This window comes from Camelina sativa, unplaced genomic scaffold, assembly GCF_000633955.1.
Source record: "Camelina sativa cultivar DH55 unplaced genomic scaffold, Cs unpScaffold00487, whole genome shotgun sequence".
Taxonomy (NCBI): domain Eukaryota; kingdom Viridiplantae; phylum Streptophyta; class Magnoliopsida; order Brassicales; family Brassicaceae; genus Camelina; species Camelina sativa.
Window position 1 is genome coordinate 145265 of NW_010921710.1, and position 17823 is coordinate 163087.

The 17823-nt window shown below is 36.1% G+C and overlaps 1 protein-coding gene across 1 annotated transcript; it reads left to right on the forward strand.

The window, feature by feature from the left end:
• The first annotated feature begins 5542 nt into the window (after positions 1–5542).
• Positions 5543–7742, forward strand: LOC104773215. Its single transcript, XM_010497798.1, has 3 exons — positions 5543–5827; positions 6040–6733; positions 6952–7742. Exons 1-3 carry the CDS (start codon positions 5543–5545, stop codon positions 7740–7742), a joined length of 1770 nt encoding a protein of 589 aa, XP_010496100.1.
• The last annotated feature ends 10081 nt before the right edge of the window (positions 7743–17823 follow it).

The window sequence follows — 17823 nt, forward strand, 5'->3', positions numbered from 1 at the left end:
AATATGAAACTAACCTTAAAATGGGTAGAAAATTACATTCAATTGCCATTAGAAAAGATTAATTAAACTTAATTAACTAATTTAAATAAATATAATTAATTAAAAAAACACTCACAGATTAAATATTAAAAAATCTAAAAAAATCTAAAAAAATATTTTCTCTCTCTAATAAATTATGGACGAAATTACTAATTATTTTTTTTAAAAATATATAAATCAATCAGAATTTCAATAACTAAGATTTTATATCCAAGTATACAATACAATTACTTTTAATAACTAAATTCGAAAATTTTGTTAAGTTTTCAAATTATGATTCTCCTATCATCTTTATTTTATTTTACTTACAAATTGTTTGAAATTTTCATATAATACTTATAATATAAAATGCATATTTTTTTTCTGCATATGTTGTGATTTGATTTTTTTAAAAACTAAGATATATTACTCATTCTATGAAAATGTGTGTTTTAATTTCCACATTGGCAGGTTGGTAAAACTAAATTTATATAAATGATAAATTAATAATTTTTATTTGCTCATAATTAAAATATTTAAATTACGATTTTATATTTCATAAAATAATGATGCAAATACAACAAACAAACAATATAATATTGTAATAATACGTCAAAAATAAAATACTATAATATTGTAAAATAATTAGTATTCAAATAGACTAATAGATTTACATAACAATTTAAAATAAATATTATCTCAAATAAAATAACTTTTTTATATAAATAAAACAATAATTTTATTATTATATTATAATTTTTTCTTTTAAATGTTGATCCGTGCTTTAAGCACGGAATATATCATAGTAATTAGTTTATTTGCTTATACTAAAACTAGAATATGACCCGTGCTAGAGCACAGGTTGAAATTTTTTTTTTTTTTTGGTAATTTTTATTTAATGTGATTATTTTATTTATTTTAAAAAGGTTTTTATACTAAATATGACTTATGAAAATAACATCTATTCTATAAGATATATTCTAGTATATCTAGATTTTGATCCGCGCTATAACGCAGATTAAGTTGTATTATAAAAAAACTATTTTTTTATTTTTATTTGATTTGTTTAGTGTTTAAAATTATATATTGTATTTTGATTGTTAATTCTATGACTTAACCTATAGTATAGCACATATTAATTTTATGACCAAATATGTAACATATGTTTGTCAAAATCATCGTGACCGAGAAAGCCTACCAAACAACATTATTCCAAAATTAAATTTAATTCAAGAAATCATATTTTTGAAATTTTAAGTCGTGCTTTAGCAAGAAATCATATTTTTGAAATTTTTTCATATTATAGTAACATATTATTGACTCGTGGTATAACAAATCAAATCAAATTAAACTATTTTTAAAGATTTCAAATTAAATTATTTAAAAAGTTTATTATAGTATATATAATTATACAATTTAACAAAAGAAATATATGAAATGAATTTAAATATTTAAATTTTGACCTATTAATTTGTAATCAACGAAAGAGTGATTAATTTCTATTAATTTCAGATATTTTTTGTTTATATATGTTTAGTTAAATATTCTTTGAGATTTTATTTTATTCTTTAGAATATCCTTTTTAAGAGGATCATAATCCTAAGGGGGAGGTATTGGTTTGAGATTTTAAGAGAGTTTTAATGAGTTTAAATAAAATCATGGAAAGTATAAAGTTGAGGATTCTTACTGATTGTTTAGAAAGTTTTTAAAAATTTTGCTGATTTGTTTTTCCTAATCTTGTAAAATCGCTCATAAAATCTTGTAAATTCTTGCTCAACAAATATTGCACAATATTCTTTTGATTCAACACTTCTATAAAAAAAAAAAAAATTTCTTTGTGTTCAGGGTTCTTCTCTCGACATTGCAACCTTCAACATCGCCACACACAACGGTGGTGGTAGCCATAAACGGAGGCTCTCTTCTTCTCTGATCTATATAAATTGTTAGGAAGTTATTTTAAATCTTGCTGATTTGTGTTTTCTAATCTTGTAAAATCTTTCATAAAATCTTTCAAAATCTTTCTATTTCATGAAAGAGTTTTCATGACTTTTGTTATGAAGGAAATGATATAAAATCCTAAACCAATAACACAAAATTTGAATTCATTAACAATCCAAGATTCTTTTGTTTTAATTGAATAACGTAAAACTTTCCATGACTTTATAAGACTCTCAATCCAATAACACTAGATTTATCAAGATTTTAGATAACTTTTTACAAATGCACAACCAATAACACCAAATTTTTAAAGAGTTTTAAAAAGTCTTGATTGAATAACAACATATTTTACATAACTTTTAAAGTCATTAAAATTCTTTCTAAATCCTAAACCAATAACCCCTCCTAAATCTATATAACCTATCAAATAATCAATTCATATAACCTATCAAATAATTAATTTTAGTTATAACCTATATTAATATTATATGGTCTACCAATTTGAAATCGTGTACTTCCGTTTTATTAAAAAGAGGATGTCATGCTAACGTATGTTAATGTTGAGTTGGTAAGAATATTGCATAATAATATTCAGTTTCTAAAGGAGATATATACAGAAATAAATGTATTTCTTGCTTACAAAGTTAAATATTTGCTAAAATTTGATTTTAACCATTTGGATTATCGTGCTTATGAACGTTATCTACGTCATAATTATAATTGAGAATGTAACCTTTTGTTTCTCAAAATCCTTCGATTTACATTCAATTACCATAAAGATGTATTAAAATAAGTTTTGAGCATTTAATCTTGATCTCTTAAATGATGGTGTCATGCAGTGTATGACAATAAGCGTAAATAAATTTGATCGATTAATATAGTTCCATTAATTGAGTTAAGTAGAAATATTATATTAGGAAAATCTGTAGGGGTTAATTAAGTGGAAATGTTATTTTAGGAAAATCTGTAGGGGTTAATATTGCAAAAAAACAAATTAAATAAGATAAACTTCAAGGGCATAAATCAAAATGTACTTTAAAAATGTTAATATAGATAAATGTTGATAACCATTTAAGTTTGATCAGATAGACATTATACGAGAAGATGTGATTGAAGGAGAACTGATGCAAAAATAGTAAAAGAGTTCTTCACTTATCTTGAAGTTCAGTTATTCGAAAATGATTCTAGATTTTAAAAAAATCTAGTTATAACATATGCGTCATGATTCTAGATTATTTTTTTTTAAATCTAGTTAACATATAACAAGGTTTGAGCGAAGTTTTCCCTGCATCAAGATTTGGAATTATTTCTATGTTGGTATATAGTTTGATGATTGTTAACCCAGTTCAATATTAAAAACGTGTGTTTTATATAAACAAAAATAACTTTTCTTGATTTCTTTATTACAATAAATCATCTATAAAAATAAAATAAAAACCTACGAAATAGTATAACATTAGTGAGAACATGATATCAGAGCATGAAACATAATAAAATTTCTTAATTGTTATGAACTATAACTACAAAACACTTATATGTGTTTGTAATATTTTGTAAAGAGAGCAAGAAATAATAAAGAGAGAGAGGAGAAGCCACAAGAGTGAGAGAGAGATTGACGTGTCTTTTTGATCAAAGAAAACTTATCTCTATCACTCTTCTACGACTTTTATTTATAGTGAACTACAAAAGACATTAGTCATACAACTTATTCATTTGATAATGACAAGTGGTAAGTTAGTGTAAGATTACATGAACAAGTGTCATGACATATGTTTCTTGATGGATTAATCATATTTGTATTTTATAATATTAAGTTTTTTCTGTTTCCATCATGGGTGACGTAAACACGAACGACACGAACACGAACCAAACAACCATGGAGATGAGACGCAATCTCTCCAGACGATTTGGGTGTTGTGTACAATCCTGTTGCTGTGATCTCACTCCCATTGCTGAAGGGGACCAACTACGAAGAGTGGGCTTGTGGGCTGAAGACGACTCTCTGCTCACAAAAGAACTTTGGTTTTCTGGATAGTTCTATTGAAAGACCCGAAAAAGGATCTGTCGATCTGAAAGAATGGTGGACAATTCAAGCATTGCTGGACTCTTGGATCCGAATGACGGTTGATCCGTCTCTCTGTTCCAACATATCTCACCGCGATGTTGCAAAGGATCTGTGGGATCATATGAAAAAACATTTCTCTGTTACAAAGGTCAACGTGTTCAGCAACTAAAAGGGGATCTAGCTTGCTGCAAGCAGAGTGGACTTGCGATCGAAGCTTACTATGGAAAGATGAACCAGATTTGGGATAGCATGTCTAATCACCAGCCTGTTCGTGTCTGCAAATGTGGGAAGTGTGAATGCAATTTGTAGTCATTCCAGTAGAAAGATCAAGAAGAAGACAAGGTCTATGATTTTTTGTCTGGCCTTGATGATTCATTTACGACGGTCAGATCAAACTTAGTGTCTCGAACACCAATTTAACCAATGGAGGAGGTGTATAATATTGTTCGACAAGAGGAGGATTAATGAAATCATGCTAAAAAGGTGATGATATTCATTAAGTCACTGCTTATGCTATTTATCAAAATCCTCGTTTCAATCCTCCTACCCGTGGTGATGATGGGGTGGGATTGTGTAAGCATTGTCACCATCCTGGCCATCCTTCTGATAGCTGCTTTGCGATTATCGGCTACCCGAGAGTGGTGGGGTGAGCGTCCACGTAGTTGAACATTTCAAGGGCAAGGACGTGGTTCTTCGGGTGGAGTTTCAGCTGGTGGTCGTGGTTTCCCTTTCAACTACGCTAATGTCATTCATGTTCCTAACATAACAATCAGTGAACAGGAAAATTACGTAGTAACGGATGCCGCTCGTGACAGTGTCAGTCACTTAAGCAACATTTAGTGGCAAAATCTGATGAAGATGTTGAATGCTTGGTGGCGCAAGTTCTAGTAACAAAAAGCTCTTTGGTAAGTATTTTCTCCTTCTTGGATATTGGATACAAGAGCCTCACATCATCTCACTAGTAATTATGACATTCTTACAAATGTAAGACAAATGGATCCGGTGCTAGTGATTTTGGCCGATGCTCGTGAGTGGATATCCAACAGGGAAGGAACTGTTGTTTTGGGGACCAACCTGGTTTTGAAATCTGTTTTTTTTTTTTAAAAGAACTGCAATCCGATCTTATCTCCATAGGTCAGTTAATGGATGAGAATTGTTGTGTCGTGGAAATGACTCCTCGCCCTTGTTATTCAGGACCTTGTTTCGAAGATGACGATTGGTGCGGGGAATCATGATTATGGAACCTTTCATCTGTATCGTATGGAGCTGCTGGCATCAGTGACAGCACAAGAGGCAAAGGTTTATGATTTGTGGAATAATAGGATGGGTCATCCCTCTCCAAGGGTTGTTGGTTTACTTCCAAATGCTTTCCTCTTAGTGATAATAAAACCTCGGGCTTAGTCTCATAATTTTTCTCTCTGCTGACATGGCAAGGGTGAAAAAAAAGGGCGACTAGGGTTTTTTGCTTTCTCGTCAAGTTTGTTGCCGCCGGTGGTCTTTCCAGGGCCTCCTGCGGTGGAGATGGATGTTGTAGAGGGGGCGAAGGTGGGGGATGAACGTGTGGTTATGTCGAAGGGGGTGGCGGAGACGTCAACTGGTGCTATTCAGGGTCGGGAGATTCAAAAGGGGGTCTCCTCATCGGTTCAGCCTGCAAAAGATGGGAAACGCTCCTTCCTGCAGGTCGTTCAGAAACGTTTGTTCACTCAGCAAAAGTTTGCAGTGTCGGAGGTAGATGGTAAGGAGAAGGTTGTGGTGCCGAAGGAGGTTTTGTTGGTGCGAAGCCTTTGTGGGAGGATTTCGTTGTTGGTAAGTTCCTCAATGATAAGGCTCCACACATAGGGAAGATTCACATGATTGTGAACAAGATCTGGCGGCTAGGAGATCGAACATCTTTGATCGATGTTTATGCAGTAAATGATTTTATGGTGAAGTTCCGTATCAGGAATGAGGGAATGAGACATCGCATACTGAATCCGGGAATGTGAAACATAGCAGATCTGCCTATGATTGTCTTAAAGTGGACTCCATTCTCGGAGGAAGCTCAACCAGGTATGAAGTCTGTGCGCTTATGGGTCACCCTTAATAACGTTCCTCCTACCATGTTTACGGACAAGGGGTTGGAATTCCTCTCTAGTGCGGTGGGGAAGCCTATAAGTTTGCACTCTAAAACTGAGGCTTGTATCAGTTTCGATGAAGCTCAAGTTCTTATTGAAGCAGACCTGACAAAGGAGTTACCACGGGAATATGTGTTTATGGGTGAGGAAGAGGGGGAGCTCGACTACGTAATTCAGTACAGCTACCCTTGGCTGCCGCCGCGGTGTACTTGTTGTCAGAAGTGGGGACATCTTGCTGCAACTTGTTTAACCACAGATGCCTCTACGGGGTCTGGTAAGCAAGCTCAACAGGATTCTCCACCTACAGTCGTTAGTGAGGAGATTAGTATAGTCCAAGATCAAGCTCATCCAACCTTGGCAGTTGCTGTGATCCCTTGCACGGAAACTTCAGAAACTTCAGACATCTTACCAGGCTCAGCGGTGGACAAAGGAGCAGATGATTGGATTACGCCAAAGTCTGCTCGAAGTAGTCCGGGAAAAAGGCAGGAGGCGCCAAAGTCTGATGCTGATGTTTCCCTTTTAAAAAACTCTTACTCTATTTTGGGTGAAGGAACAGAGCTGGTTGATGAAGTTGAGAAAGATCAGGGTGAGGTTGCAGGTGAGGCAGCTAACCCTTCGGGTCTAGAGGATAACAATGTTACCATACGTCAACCTCGCCCTACAACACGGGGGTCCCAGTCGGAAGTTCCCATGCGTACATACTTGCACCGGGGAACCAAATCAGTGAAAAAACAAGGCTCCAACCTTCCTGCTCTTTCTAATAGGGATCCCCCTAAAGATCAGAGTACGAAGCCTCAATTCAAACATTAATGTCAGGTTTCTGCTGGAATGTGTGCGGTTTAAATCGATCTTCAAAGCATTCCGTTATAAAGCAGTGGGTTGAGGGTAATAAGTTTCAGTTTGGCTGTCTACTGGAAACTCGGGTTCGGGAAAAGAAGGCTTCGTGGTTGGGAAGTCATTTATTTCCTGGTTGGTCGGTTTTAACAAATTATGAGTATAGTCCTCGGGGACGCATTTGGGTTCTCTGGAAGGGTAGTGTGAGGATGGACCCTTTCTACAAAAGTGAGCAGTTGATCACATGCTCGGTGAAGCTTGATGATCAATCTGAAGAGTTTTTTTGTTCTTTCGTTTATGGTCTCAAAACTGTTGAGGCTCGGAGAGTTCTCTGGCAAGAGATTAAAGACCACCATGATTCACCTATTCTCCGGAATAAGCCTTGGATACTGTTTGGTGATTTCAATGAAACTTTGGATATGCAGGAGCACTCTAGGTTTGACGCCAATCCGATGCTCACAGGAGGAATGAGAGATTTTCAAGCCGTAATCAATCATTGCTCTCTCTCTGATATGACTTTTCATGGGCCGCTTTTTACATGGTGTAATAAGCGAGATGATGACCTAATTCTAAAGAAACTCGATCGGGTGTTGGTGAATACAGATTGGGAGCGGGTGTATCCGCATGCTTATAATGTCTTTGCAGCTGGGGGTTGCTCTGATCACTTACATTGTCGCATCGTGATAAAGGGGGATGGGACTCCTCTTGGTCCAAGGCGTAAACCGTTTAAATTTGTGGATCTGATGACGGATATGGATGAGTTTAAACGCTAGTGGAGTCGTATTGGAAGGACACGGCTCCTCTATTCTTGTCAACGTCCACACTATTCCGGTTCTCTAAGAAGCTGAAAGGATTGAAGCCAGGTCTTCGTTCTTTAGCGAAGCGTCGTCTTGGTAACTTGGTTGTAAAGACGAAACAGGCTTTAGAGGTTCTGTGTCAAAAACAACAGGCAAATTTGGCTAATCCAACCCCTATATCGATGGAAGAGGAAAATGAAGCTTATGCTCGATGGGATTTCCTGGCTGGGTTGGAGGAGAAATTTCTTAAGCAGAGGTCCAAGCTGCATTGGTTGAAAGTAGGTGATAAAAACAACAAAGCCTTCCATAGAGCAGCTGTGGTTAGAAAAGCGCAAAACACTATTAAGGAGATACATTGTTCTGATGGCAGGGTGGTAGTTAAGGATGAGGAGCTTAAGATCGAGGCTGAACGACATTTTTGCGAGTTTCTGCAGTTCATTCCACCAAGTTTTGAGGGCTCAACGGTTGCGGAACTTGAGCTCCTGTTGCCGTATCGTTGCTCCTCTGTTGATCAGCAAGTGCTAACAAGGTTTGTCTCTGGAGAGGAGATTAAGCAGGTTCTGTTTTCCATGCCAAATGACAAATCGCCTGGGCCTGATGCCTTCACCTTGGAGTTCTTTAAGTCCACTTGGGAGATTTTTGGTGCTGATTTTGTTGTCGCAGTGCAGTCATTTTTTGCAAAAGGTTTCTTGCCGAAAGGTCTAAATGCCACAATCCTTGCGCTAATCCCCAAAAAAGTTTCGGCCATGGAGATGAAAGATTATCGACCCATTTCTTGTTGTAATGTGGTCTACAAAGTGATCTCAAAGATCATTGCTAATAGGCTTAAGCGGGTGTTGCCAAAGTTTGTTTCTGCAAATCAGTCTGCATTTGTCAAGGACCGTCTGTTGATTGAAAATGTGCTTCTAGCCACTGAATTGGTGAAGAACTATCACAAACCATCACTCTCTGGATGTTGTGCTATCAAGATTAACATTTCAAAGGCGTTTGATTCTGTGCAGTGGTCCTTCCTCTCTAAGGTTCTCTCGGCCATGCAGTTTCCTCCTATGTTCATTCACTGGATTATGCTTTGTGTTACCACCGCCTCGTTCTCGGTTCAGGTCAATGGTGAGCTTGCGGGTTTTTTTAGGAGCTCTCGGGGGCTTCGTCAGGGTTGTGCTTTGTCACCGTACTTATTTGTCATCTGTATGGACGTCCTTTCCAAGCTTCTTGACAAGGCGGTGGGTGAGAGGTTGTTTGGTTACCATCCTCGGTGCAAAAATCTCGGTCTAACTCATCTTAGTTTCGCTGATGACCTCATGGTTCTCTCTGATGGTCAAGCTCGGTCCATTGAGGGTATCACTGGTGTTTTCACTGAGTTTGCAAAAATGTCTGGACTTTCTATCAGCATGGAGAAATCTACTCTCTATTTGGCAGGCAATGCAACACCTATCCCTGATTCTACTCGGTTCTCTTTTACTATTGGATCTCTCCCGGTTCGATACTTAGGCCTTCCTTTGGTCACGAAGCGTCTTACCACTTCGGACGGTTTACCGCTGCTAGAGCAAGTTCGACAGAGAATTGGTTCATGGACGGTCCGTCATCTCTCCTTTGCTGGACGTTTTAACCTGATATCCTCTGTTCTTTGGAGTGTGTGTAATTTTTGGATGGGGGCATACCGCTTGCCTAGTGAATGTATTGCGTAGGTTAATTCGTTGTGTTCAGCTTTTCTCTGGTCTGGGACAGAGCTGAATACTCGAAAGGCGAAGGTTGCTTGGGAGGTTGTTTGTAGGCCATGCAGTGAGGGCGGTTTGGGGTTAAGATTACTGCACGAGGCTAATACTGTTTGCTGTTTAAAGTTGATTTGGCGCTTGGTTTCTCAAGGTGACTCTTTATGGGTGAAATGGGCTCACTCAAACCTGTTAAAGGACGTGTCATTTTGGTCAGTGAAAAATACATCTACCTTGGGATCATGGATTTGGACTAAGCTCCTTAAGTTCAGAGATATGGCATGACCTTTCTGTAAGGTTGAAGTGGGTAATGGGGAACAAACATCGTTTTGGTTTGACAACTGGTCTGGGTTGGGAATTCTCTCGGAGGTTGTGGGTGAGCGAGGTGTTATTGATATTGGTATACCCTGGAGGAGTTCTCTGGCGGAAGCATGGGCTCACCGTCGCCGCAGGCGACGTCACCGATCAGACACCTTCAACGCCATTGAAGATGCTCTCCAGTTATCCCGACAACAAGGTCAACAGCGAATGGACAGAATGCTCTGGCGGGGGAAGAATGATGTGTTTCGTCCAAAGTTTATCACTCGAGATACCTGGAATCATGTTCGCACTACGTCTGCTGTAGTGGCGTGGCACAGAGGTGTTTGGTTTGGTCATGCTACACCAAATTTCTCCTTCTGTGTGTGGCTGGGGGTTCTTGATCGGTTACCAACTGGTGCTCGCTAGGTTGCATGGAACGGGATGGCTGCGGGCGCTTGCACCTTCTGTCAACTCACCATGGAAACTAGAGACCATCTATTTTTGACTGTGATTATTCTTCTGTTGTGTGGTCGGGACTTGCGAAGGGCCTGATGAAAGCACAGTACACGACTGTTTGGACTGCTCTACTTGCTCACATTTCTAACCCTCAGCTTCCTTTAGTTGAGGGTTTCCTTATCCGTTATGTGTTTCAAGCTGTTACTTATGCAATATGGAGGGAAAGGAATGGAAGGCGGCATGGCTCTGCACCGACACCAGCCTTGACCATCATTCAGTGGATTGACCGGCTCTTTCGTGACCAGCTCCTTGCTATCGGTCAGTTGGGGGATAGGAGATACGATGAGGGTTTTGGGGTTTGGCTACAATCTCGCTGCTAAAGGGGATTCCTATTTAATTATCTAAATCAAATATTTTCTCAGCAAATGTAGAACAAGTTGTAAAACAGAACTTTTTTTCTTTGAATATAATTTAACATTAAATTCAAAAAAAAAAAGATAATAAAACCTCATCCGTGTGATAATAAACATACTCTCCATGTGATGTTTGTTCCACGCCAAACAAACAAGATTTTGTTTTCCTCTTAGTGATAATAAAACCTCATCCGTTTTTGAGGTTATTCTTGTGATCTTTGGGCGCCATATAGAACACTGTCATCTTCTAGTGCTCGATATTTTCTCACAGTTGTTGATGATTTTTCACGGAGTGTATGGATTTACCTTCAAAATGACAAGACTGAAACATCCAACAATCTCAAAAGTTTAATTAACTTAGAAGACCAACAATTTCGAAAGCAAGTAAAACGAGTTAGAAGTGACAATGGGACAGATTTTGTAAGCATGGCTGTGTACTTTTTGGTCACATGGTATCATTCATGAAACGTCATGTGTAGGGACACCACAACATAACAGACGAGTCAAGAGAAAGCACCATCATATAGTGAACGTTGCAAGAGCATTACACTTTCACTCTCATCTCCCGTTTAGCTTTTGGGGTGAATGTGTCTTGACAGCGAAATATCTGATTAATCGCACTCCTAGATCAGTTTTGAGTGGTTTAACTCCATATCATAAATTACATGGCACTGCTCCTGATTATGATCATATCAAGGTATTTAAGAGTTTGTGTTACGCTCAGACTCAAGCTCATAAAGAAGACAAATTTGCTCCTCGAAGTCGGGAATGTATCTTTGTCGGCTACCCATACGGTAAGATCGCATGGCGATTATATGATATTGAGACGCAAGAATTTTTTCTGTCACAATATGTGGTCTTCTATGAAGAAAATTTCCCTTTTTCCAAACTTGCATCTCCTGTCGTTGAGGAAGAAGAAGATGGGGTGTGGGCTTTACTTTGGCTGTAATTGCAGATGACGAGAACATGCCTGCATATGGTCCAACTTTGATAGGCCCAATAAATTTTGAAAGCCAATTAATCTCCCAACCTTTTTCAAGTACATCGAGTTTGCTCTCTGTTTCTCCATCCCGTTCGACTCCAGCTTCTTCGCCGCCGTCTACTCGGATCCCGACACACATAACAACGTCAACCTCTTCCTCCACTGATTTGACATCCTTTGCTACTCCGACTCTTCCACTCACTCACCCTGCGTCACCACAAGCACATAATTCTGAAGCTGCGGAGGAGATTGTTCAACCGGTTATTCCTCTTTGCCGTGGTGCTCGACCACACCAGCTTCCTGTGACCCTAAGCGACTATGTTGTGAACACAGTTCAAACGAAATTGTTGGGTAATTCCAAATCTCTATATTTGATTGATAAGTATGTTGGTTGCTCTCGTTTTTCAGTCACTCACCGGGTGTACTTAGTGGCTATCACCGAAACTGTGGGACCAAAAATATACAAACATGTGATGAGTACAGATATTGGAGCTCTGGAGAACAACCGTACTTGGACGATTGAGGATCTTCCTTCTGGCAAGAAAGCAATAAGCTCCAAATGGGTTTTCAAAATCAAGCACAATTCAGATGGTAGCATAGAATGCTACAAGGCACGCCTAGTTGTTCTTGGCAATAAGCAAGTTGAAGGCGTGGATTATGGAGAAACGTTTGCTCCCGTAGCTCGTATGCAAACTGTTCGTATGTTATTAGAATTAGCTGTCGGTAACAACTGGCATGTGCATCAGATGGATGTGCACAATGCCTTATTGCACGGTGATTTGACAGAGAAAGTTTACATGAAACCACTGCCAGGTTACTTTGCTGATGAGAACAAAGTCTGTCGACTATAGAAATCGCTGTATGAACTGAAACAAGCCCCCCAATGATGGTTTGCAAAGCTCACAACAACGTTAAAAGAGTATGGTTTTGTTCAATCTTTCGCTGATTATTTGTTGTTTGGTTTGATAAACAAGGAATATGCATCAACATTCTTATATATGTTGATGATATGATCGTCTCCAGTAATTCGCATGAAGCTCTTGCGCTATTTAAAGGTTATTTGGCATTGTGTTTCAAAATGAAGATTCTTGGTCCAATGAAATATTTCCTGGGTATCAAGGTCTCCCGCAGTTTTAAGGGTTTTTATCTCATTCAAAGCAAGTATGCGATGGAAATTATAGTAGTGGGGTCCAAACCAGCCACATTTTCAGTGGAGCAGAATCATGAACTTGCTTTGTCTAAGTCTCCCCTACTCACGGATCCTGAACTTTATCGAATGATTGGTCGTTTCATATACAGTGTTCATATCCTTGTTGAGCTCATGAAGCTATGAGGATCATTGGGAAGCTATGTTACGATTTGTTCAATAATTAAAGGGGAACCCTTGTCAGGGAATTCTGTTGAAGGCATAGAAATTTTTCAAATAACAGAGGTTGGTGTGATTCAGATTATTCAAGTTGTCCACTTACATGACGGTCAATTTCCTGGTATTTTGTTCAGCTTGGTACATCTCCATAGAGGCTGAATATCGTGCCATGGTGTACATCACAAAGGAGCTTATGTGGCTCAAACGAGTTCTCAAAGATCTTGGTGCTAATCATTTGCAACCAATGCATCTTTATTGTGATAGTCAGTCTGCAATACACATTGCCACAAACCTTGTCTTCCATGAACGTAAAAAACACATCGAGAATGATTGCCACTTCGTTCGTGACGAGATACAATCCAACAATCTTGCGTTTATCCATGTCTAAACACTACAAGAAAAATATAACATTGCAACATAAATTTTGCAATATTCATATTCGTTTCAATTTTGTAACATATTTTGCAATTTTTTTGCAATGATGGATACACATCATAATATTATTATAAATTTATTGCAAACTTATGATAAAAAGCAAGTGTTGCAACTTTCGTGACTATTTTGTAACTTTTTTACAACATGCAAAAAATTGTTGCAAATTAGCAATAAAAATTCAACGATTGCAAGTTATAGCTATTATGTTAGAAAATTACGAAACTAACATAGTAACAAATGAGACACTTTTTAACTAATATTTGCAAAATTTTAGTATAGATATTTTTTTTGCAATACTTACTTTTCAGTTTTCATCATAGCAAATAAACTCCTCCATATATATTTTTGTTTGTTGATATAATTTATTTTGCACACTTAAGAAAAAAATTATTGAAATTAAACTAGAGGTATGCCTTTGCTTTTATGAGGGTTTTGGGTCATATGAGTCCAAACTATAATCAAATTTATTTTAGTTCAAATTCAGATTAAAAAAATTAAATAATTAAATACAAAGAAATAAATATATTTAACACTTAATATATTATAATAAATATCAGTTACATGCTTATAGTTAGGCCTGGGCAAATAAACCGAACCCGAGGAACCGACCCAAACCCGACTCGAAAATATCCAAACCTGACCCGAACCGATTATGTATAAATAACCAATCGGTTTTTGTTTTCAAGTAACCACAGGTATCGGGTCTTACCCGAACCGAACTCGAGAACCCGTGAGTATCTGTTTATACCCGAACACATTTATACAAAATATCATTGTATCACATATGTAGATTTGCAGAAATCAGTTTGCGAGACATGGTATGTGTTTGAATTGTTTTGCGAGACATGGTATGCTCAATTTCATTTGTTTAAGATTTCATGGTATGCTCAGTTTCATTTGTTTAAGATTTTGTTCATTGTTTCTTATTGAATTTGTTAGATTATACAACTGTTTGTACAGTTATATTTCAGGTTTTTTCGGGTTTTGTGGGTACATTTCAGGTTTTTGTGGGTACTTTGGATACATTACAGGTTTCTTAAAGTCGATACCCAAATAACCCGAACCCGATAGGAACCGAACCTGACCCCGACCCGAAATTATATGAACACCTACTCGGATCCTATATTAGTAAACCCGAAAAACCCGAACCCGAATTACCCAAACCTGAACCCTACCCGAACACCCAAATGCGACTACAAGAAAACATGTTTTTTCCGACTACAAATGGGGAGTACATATGTAGTCGTCATTTTTAGCGACTATTTGGCGACTATTTGGTGACAATTTTACGACTACAAAATATAGTCATATCATAGTCGCAAAATAGCGACTATTTACATTAGTCGGTAATTTAGTCGTAATTTAGCGACTACTTTATGACTATATTGCATAACGGAACATGTAGTTGTTAAATAGTCGCTAATTTAGCGACTAAAATGCGACTCATGGTAAAGGTCACCAATAAGTCGTAATTTAAGAAAATCAAAATTTTCAAAATTTAACTCCAAACCATTAACCAAACTCAAAAACGTAAATCATAAACTTAAAGTTTAAATCTTGAACATTCAATTCTTAATCTTAGAAATTATTTCGTAAACCATAAAACTAAATCATAGTCATTCTTATATATACATAAAACCAAGCTTTAATGCTTAAAAGAAAATCTAATTTTCCAAAACTTAAATCCAAATCTTAAATCTTAACCCTAAACCCTATATCCCCAAACCCTTTACCAAACTTCAACCTAGATCATTAAATCTAAATCTTGAAGTTTAAATTCTTAATCTTATAAATTAATTCAAAAACCATAAAACCAAACCATATATATGTATATATATATATATATACATAAAACCAAACCATAACCATTATATATATATATATCTTATTATATAAAGTTGGGTTTTGAAAGTTAGCCATTAACAAGATTTTGACATGTGTCAACTTATCAATCTCAGATTTTGACAAGTGTAAAAGTTAATATTTAAAAAGAGAAATTTGATTACAACTAAAATATAAAATATTTTGTTAAAAAATTAAAAATGTAAAAAGATAATTATCAAAAATTACAGAATTTATTAAAAAATACAAAGTTTTTTAAAATAATTATAAGGAGATTATATATATATATATTTCATAAAATTCGAAATTATAATATTATTTATTTATTTTTAATTTTAAGTTATTAATTCTACAAAAAAATAATAGAAAAAGGGATTAAGGAAAATATACAGTTAATTATTAATTTTAAATTTTGTAAATATTCAGTTATATATAAACATAGACCGTCTCATATTTAAATAATTTATTCAAAAACACTGCTTTCAACTTTGTTTAATTGGGAAATGTTTTTTAATGGGAAAGTAAATTTTTCTTTTTTTTAAACCAAAATTTTCTCATACTTTTTACTTTTTCAGTTGGGAATAGGTAAAATTAATATGTTGAACCAAAAGAAAAATTAATATATGCATTTTCTTTTCCTAATACTGTATTTTAAAATTTATTGTAGTATTTTTAGATTGTTTTATTTAATTTATATTGTTATCTTTGAATTATTTGGAATTCATATTTTGTAGTGCTTATAATTTTCTATTGTTTCTTTAATTATGTCAAATTAATTTTCTTCTAATTTTTCAATGGTTGGTTATAAAACCTTTTTTTTTTTACAAACATAATTGTTGCCATTATTCATTCATTCAATCTCAATGGGAGATAACAAGTAGAAGCTCATCAACCTAATGGATAGATAAAATAGGCTAATCAAACACAAGGTTACAACAAACATAGATAGGTAGATTAAAAAAACATAAATCGTTGTTGATAGATCCATAGGAGCTCAAAGACTGTAACACCCTAGTTTGCGGAAAGGTTTAAAAGAGTTGATTTGGACACATATGTCACCAAAATGTACTTATTTTTCCGGTCAAGGGTCCTAAGAGAACTTCATGATGGGTGACCTTCCTGGAAGTGATTGTTGAAACTGTGCGAGTGAGGACAAAACAAAGGAAAATATCATTTATTGATTTGTAGGGTCTGTAAACAAGTTTTAAAAGTCTCCCAGACGTAACAAACCGGCCATCGAATATGGGTGGGTCCACGAGCCGGGAATAGACTTAAGGCCCACTTAGAAGGTGGGCCCATGGACTGAGAGTGGACATGGGCTCACTAAGCAAGGTGGCGGTTGAGGCGTTACAGAGACACAGGGTACATCATGGTGTGTCAAAGATACTTCTACGATTATATTGGGAAATTTAACATTAGTTACTATCAAAAAAAATTTGTGACGTTAGAAAAAGTTTTTACTTTAATTGGTTGTCGGAGCAAGCCATTTTGAGATAGCAAAAGACGTGAACATGTTCTCTCCACACAGGAAGAAGGCAGAGTTGAGGTTCTCTCTATAGTGGAGAAGGTTAGATACAAGGTTATTTCCCCAAAGGAGGAAGGTGGAGGAGGTTGGACGCAATGTTATCTCCCCAAGGGAGGAAGGCGGAACCAAGGTTCTCTCCATGGTTGAGGAGGTTGGACGTAAGGTTCTCTCCATAAGGGATGAGGGCGGAGCCGAGGTTTTCTCCATGGTGGTCATACATTATTGTGATGATACATCATTGATTAGTATATTATGTAATATATTTTTTATTCAAAATATTTTTTGAGCCGACAATTTTAGTAATTAAAAATACTATGCAGAAGTGAAAGTAAAATAGTTGGCTTAATGTGTTCATACAGACATTTTCTTGGTGGTGATAAAAAATATATTTGTAACATAAAGTATATTTAGGTGTAAAAATACACATTTAATATTAACACACATCAAAGATTTGTAAATGAATATAAATCAGTGTATTATAACAAAAATACAATTTATAAATAACGTACAACAAATTTTAAAATATTTTTATTAAATTTAATTTAATTTATAAAACTTTAAATCCGCATATCGGGCGGGTCCTCATCTAGTATATATATAAAGCAAAGCTTTAATAGCTATATAAAGAAAAACTAATTTTCCCAAACTAACCCCAAAAAACTATAGTTTTCCTTACATGCAGAGCTACAAGCCTTGATTTGGGCTATGGAGTCACTCTTGGCGGCTGGAGTTGGATGTCAAAGCTTTGAGACAGACTGTGCAGAATTGGTGGCGATGGTGCAGACGCCTGACGATTGGCCATCTTTTTCGAACCTGTTAGAGGAGTTTCTTGTGCTCAGACCATGCTTTTCCTCGTTCTCCCTGATCAGGATCTCTAGAGAGCTCAATGTAAGGGCAGATTGTCTAGCCCGTTCTTCAAGATTGCTTTCCTCTGAAATTTCCTTTGTAAACTCTTTTCCTCCGGTTTGGGCAACCAATCTTGGAGTTATTTTTTAATTTGATTAATGTTTGGTTGAAAAAAAAAAAAAA

What these genes read in the sequence shown, in the direction of transcription:
- LOC104773215 (XM_010497798.1), top strand. Translation starts at nt 5,543, where the DNA reads ATGGATGTTGTAGAGGGGGCGAAGGTGGGGGATGAACGTGTGGTTATG. An exon ending in GTGGGAGGATTTCGTTGTTG is followed by an intron (nt 5,828 to 6,039) that starts GTAAGTTCCTCA and finishes ATTGTCTTAAAG; the next exon opens with TGGACTCCATTCTCGGAGGA. An exon ending in AGATCAGGGTGAGGTTGCAG is followed by an intron (nt 6,734 to 6,951) that starts GTGAGGCAGCTA and finishes CATTAATGTCAG; the next exon opens with GTTTCTGCTGGAATGTGTGC.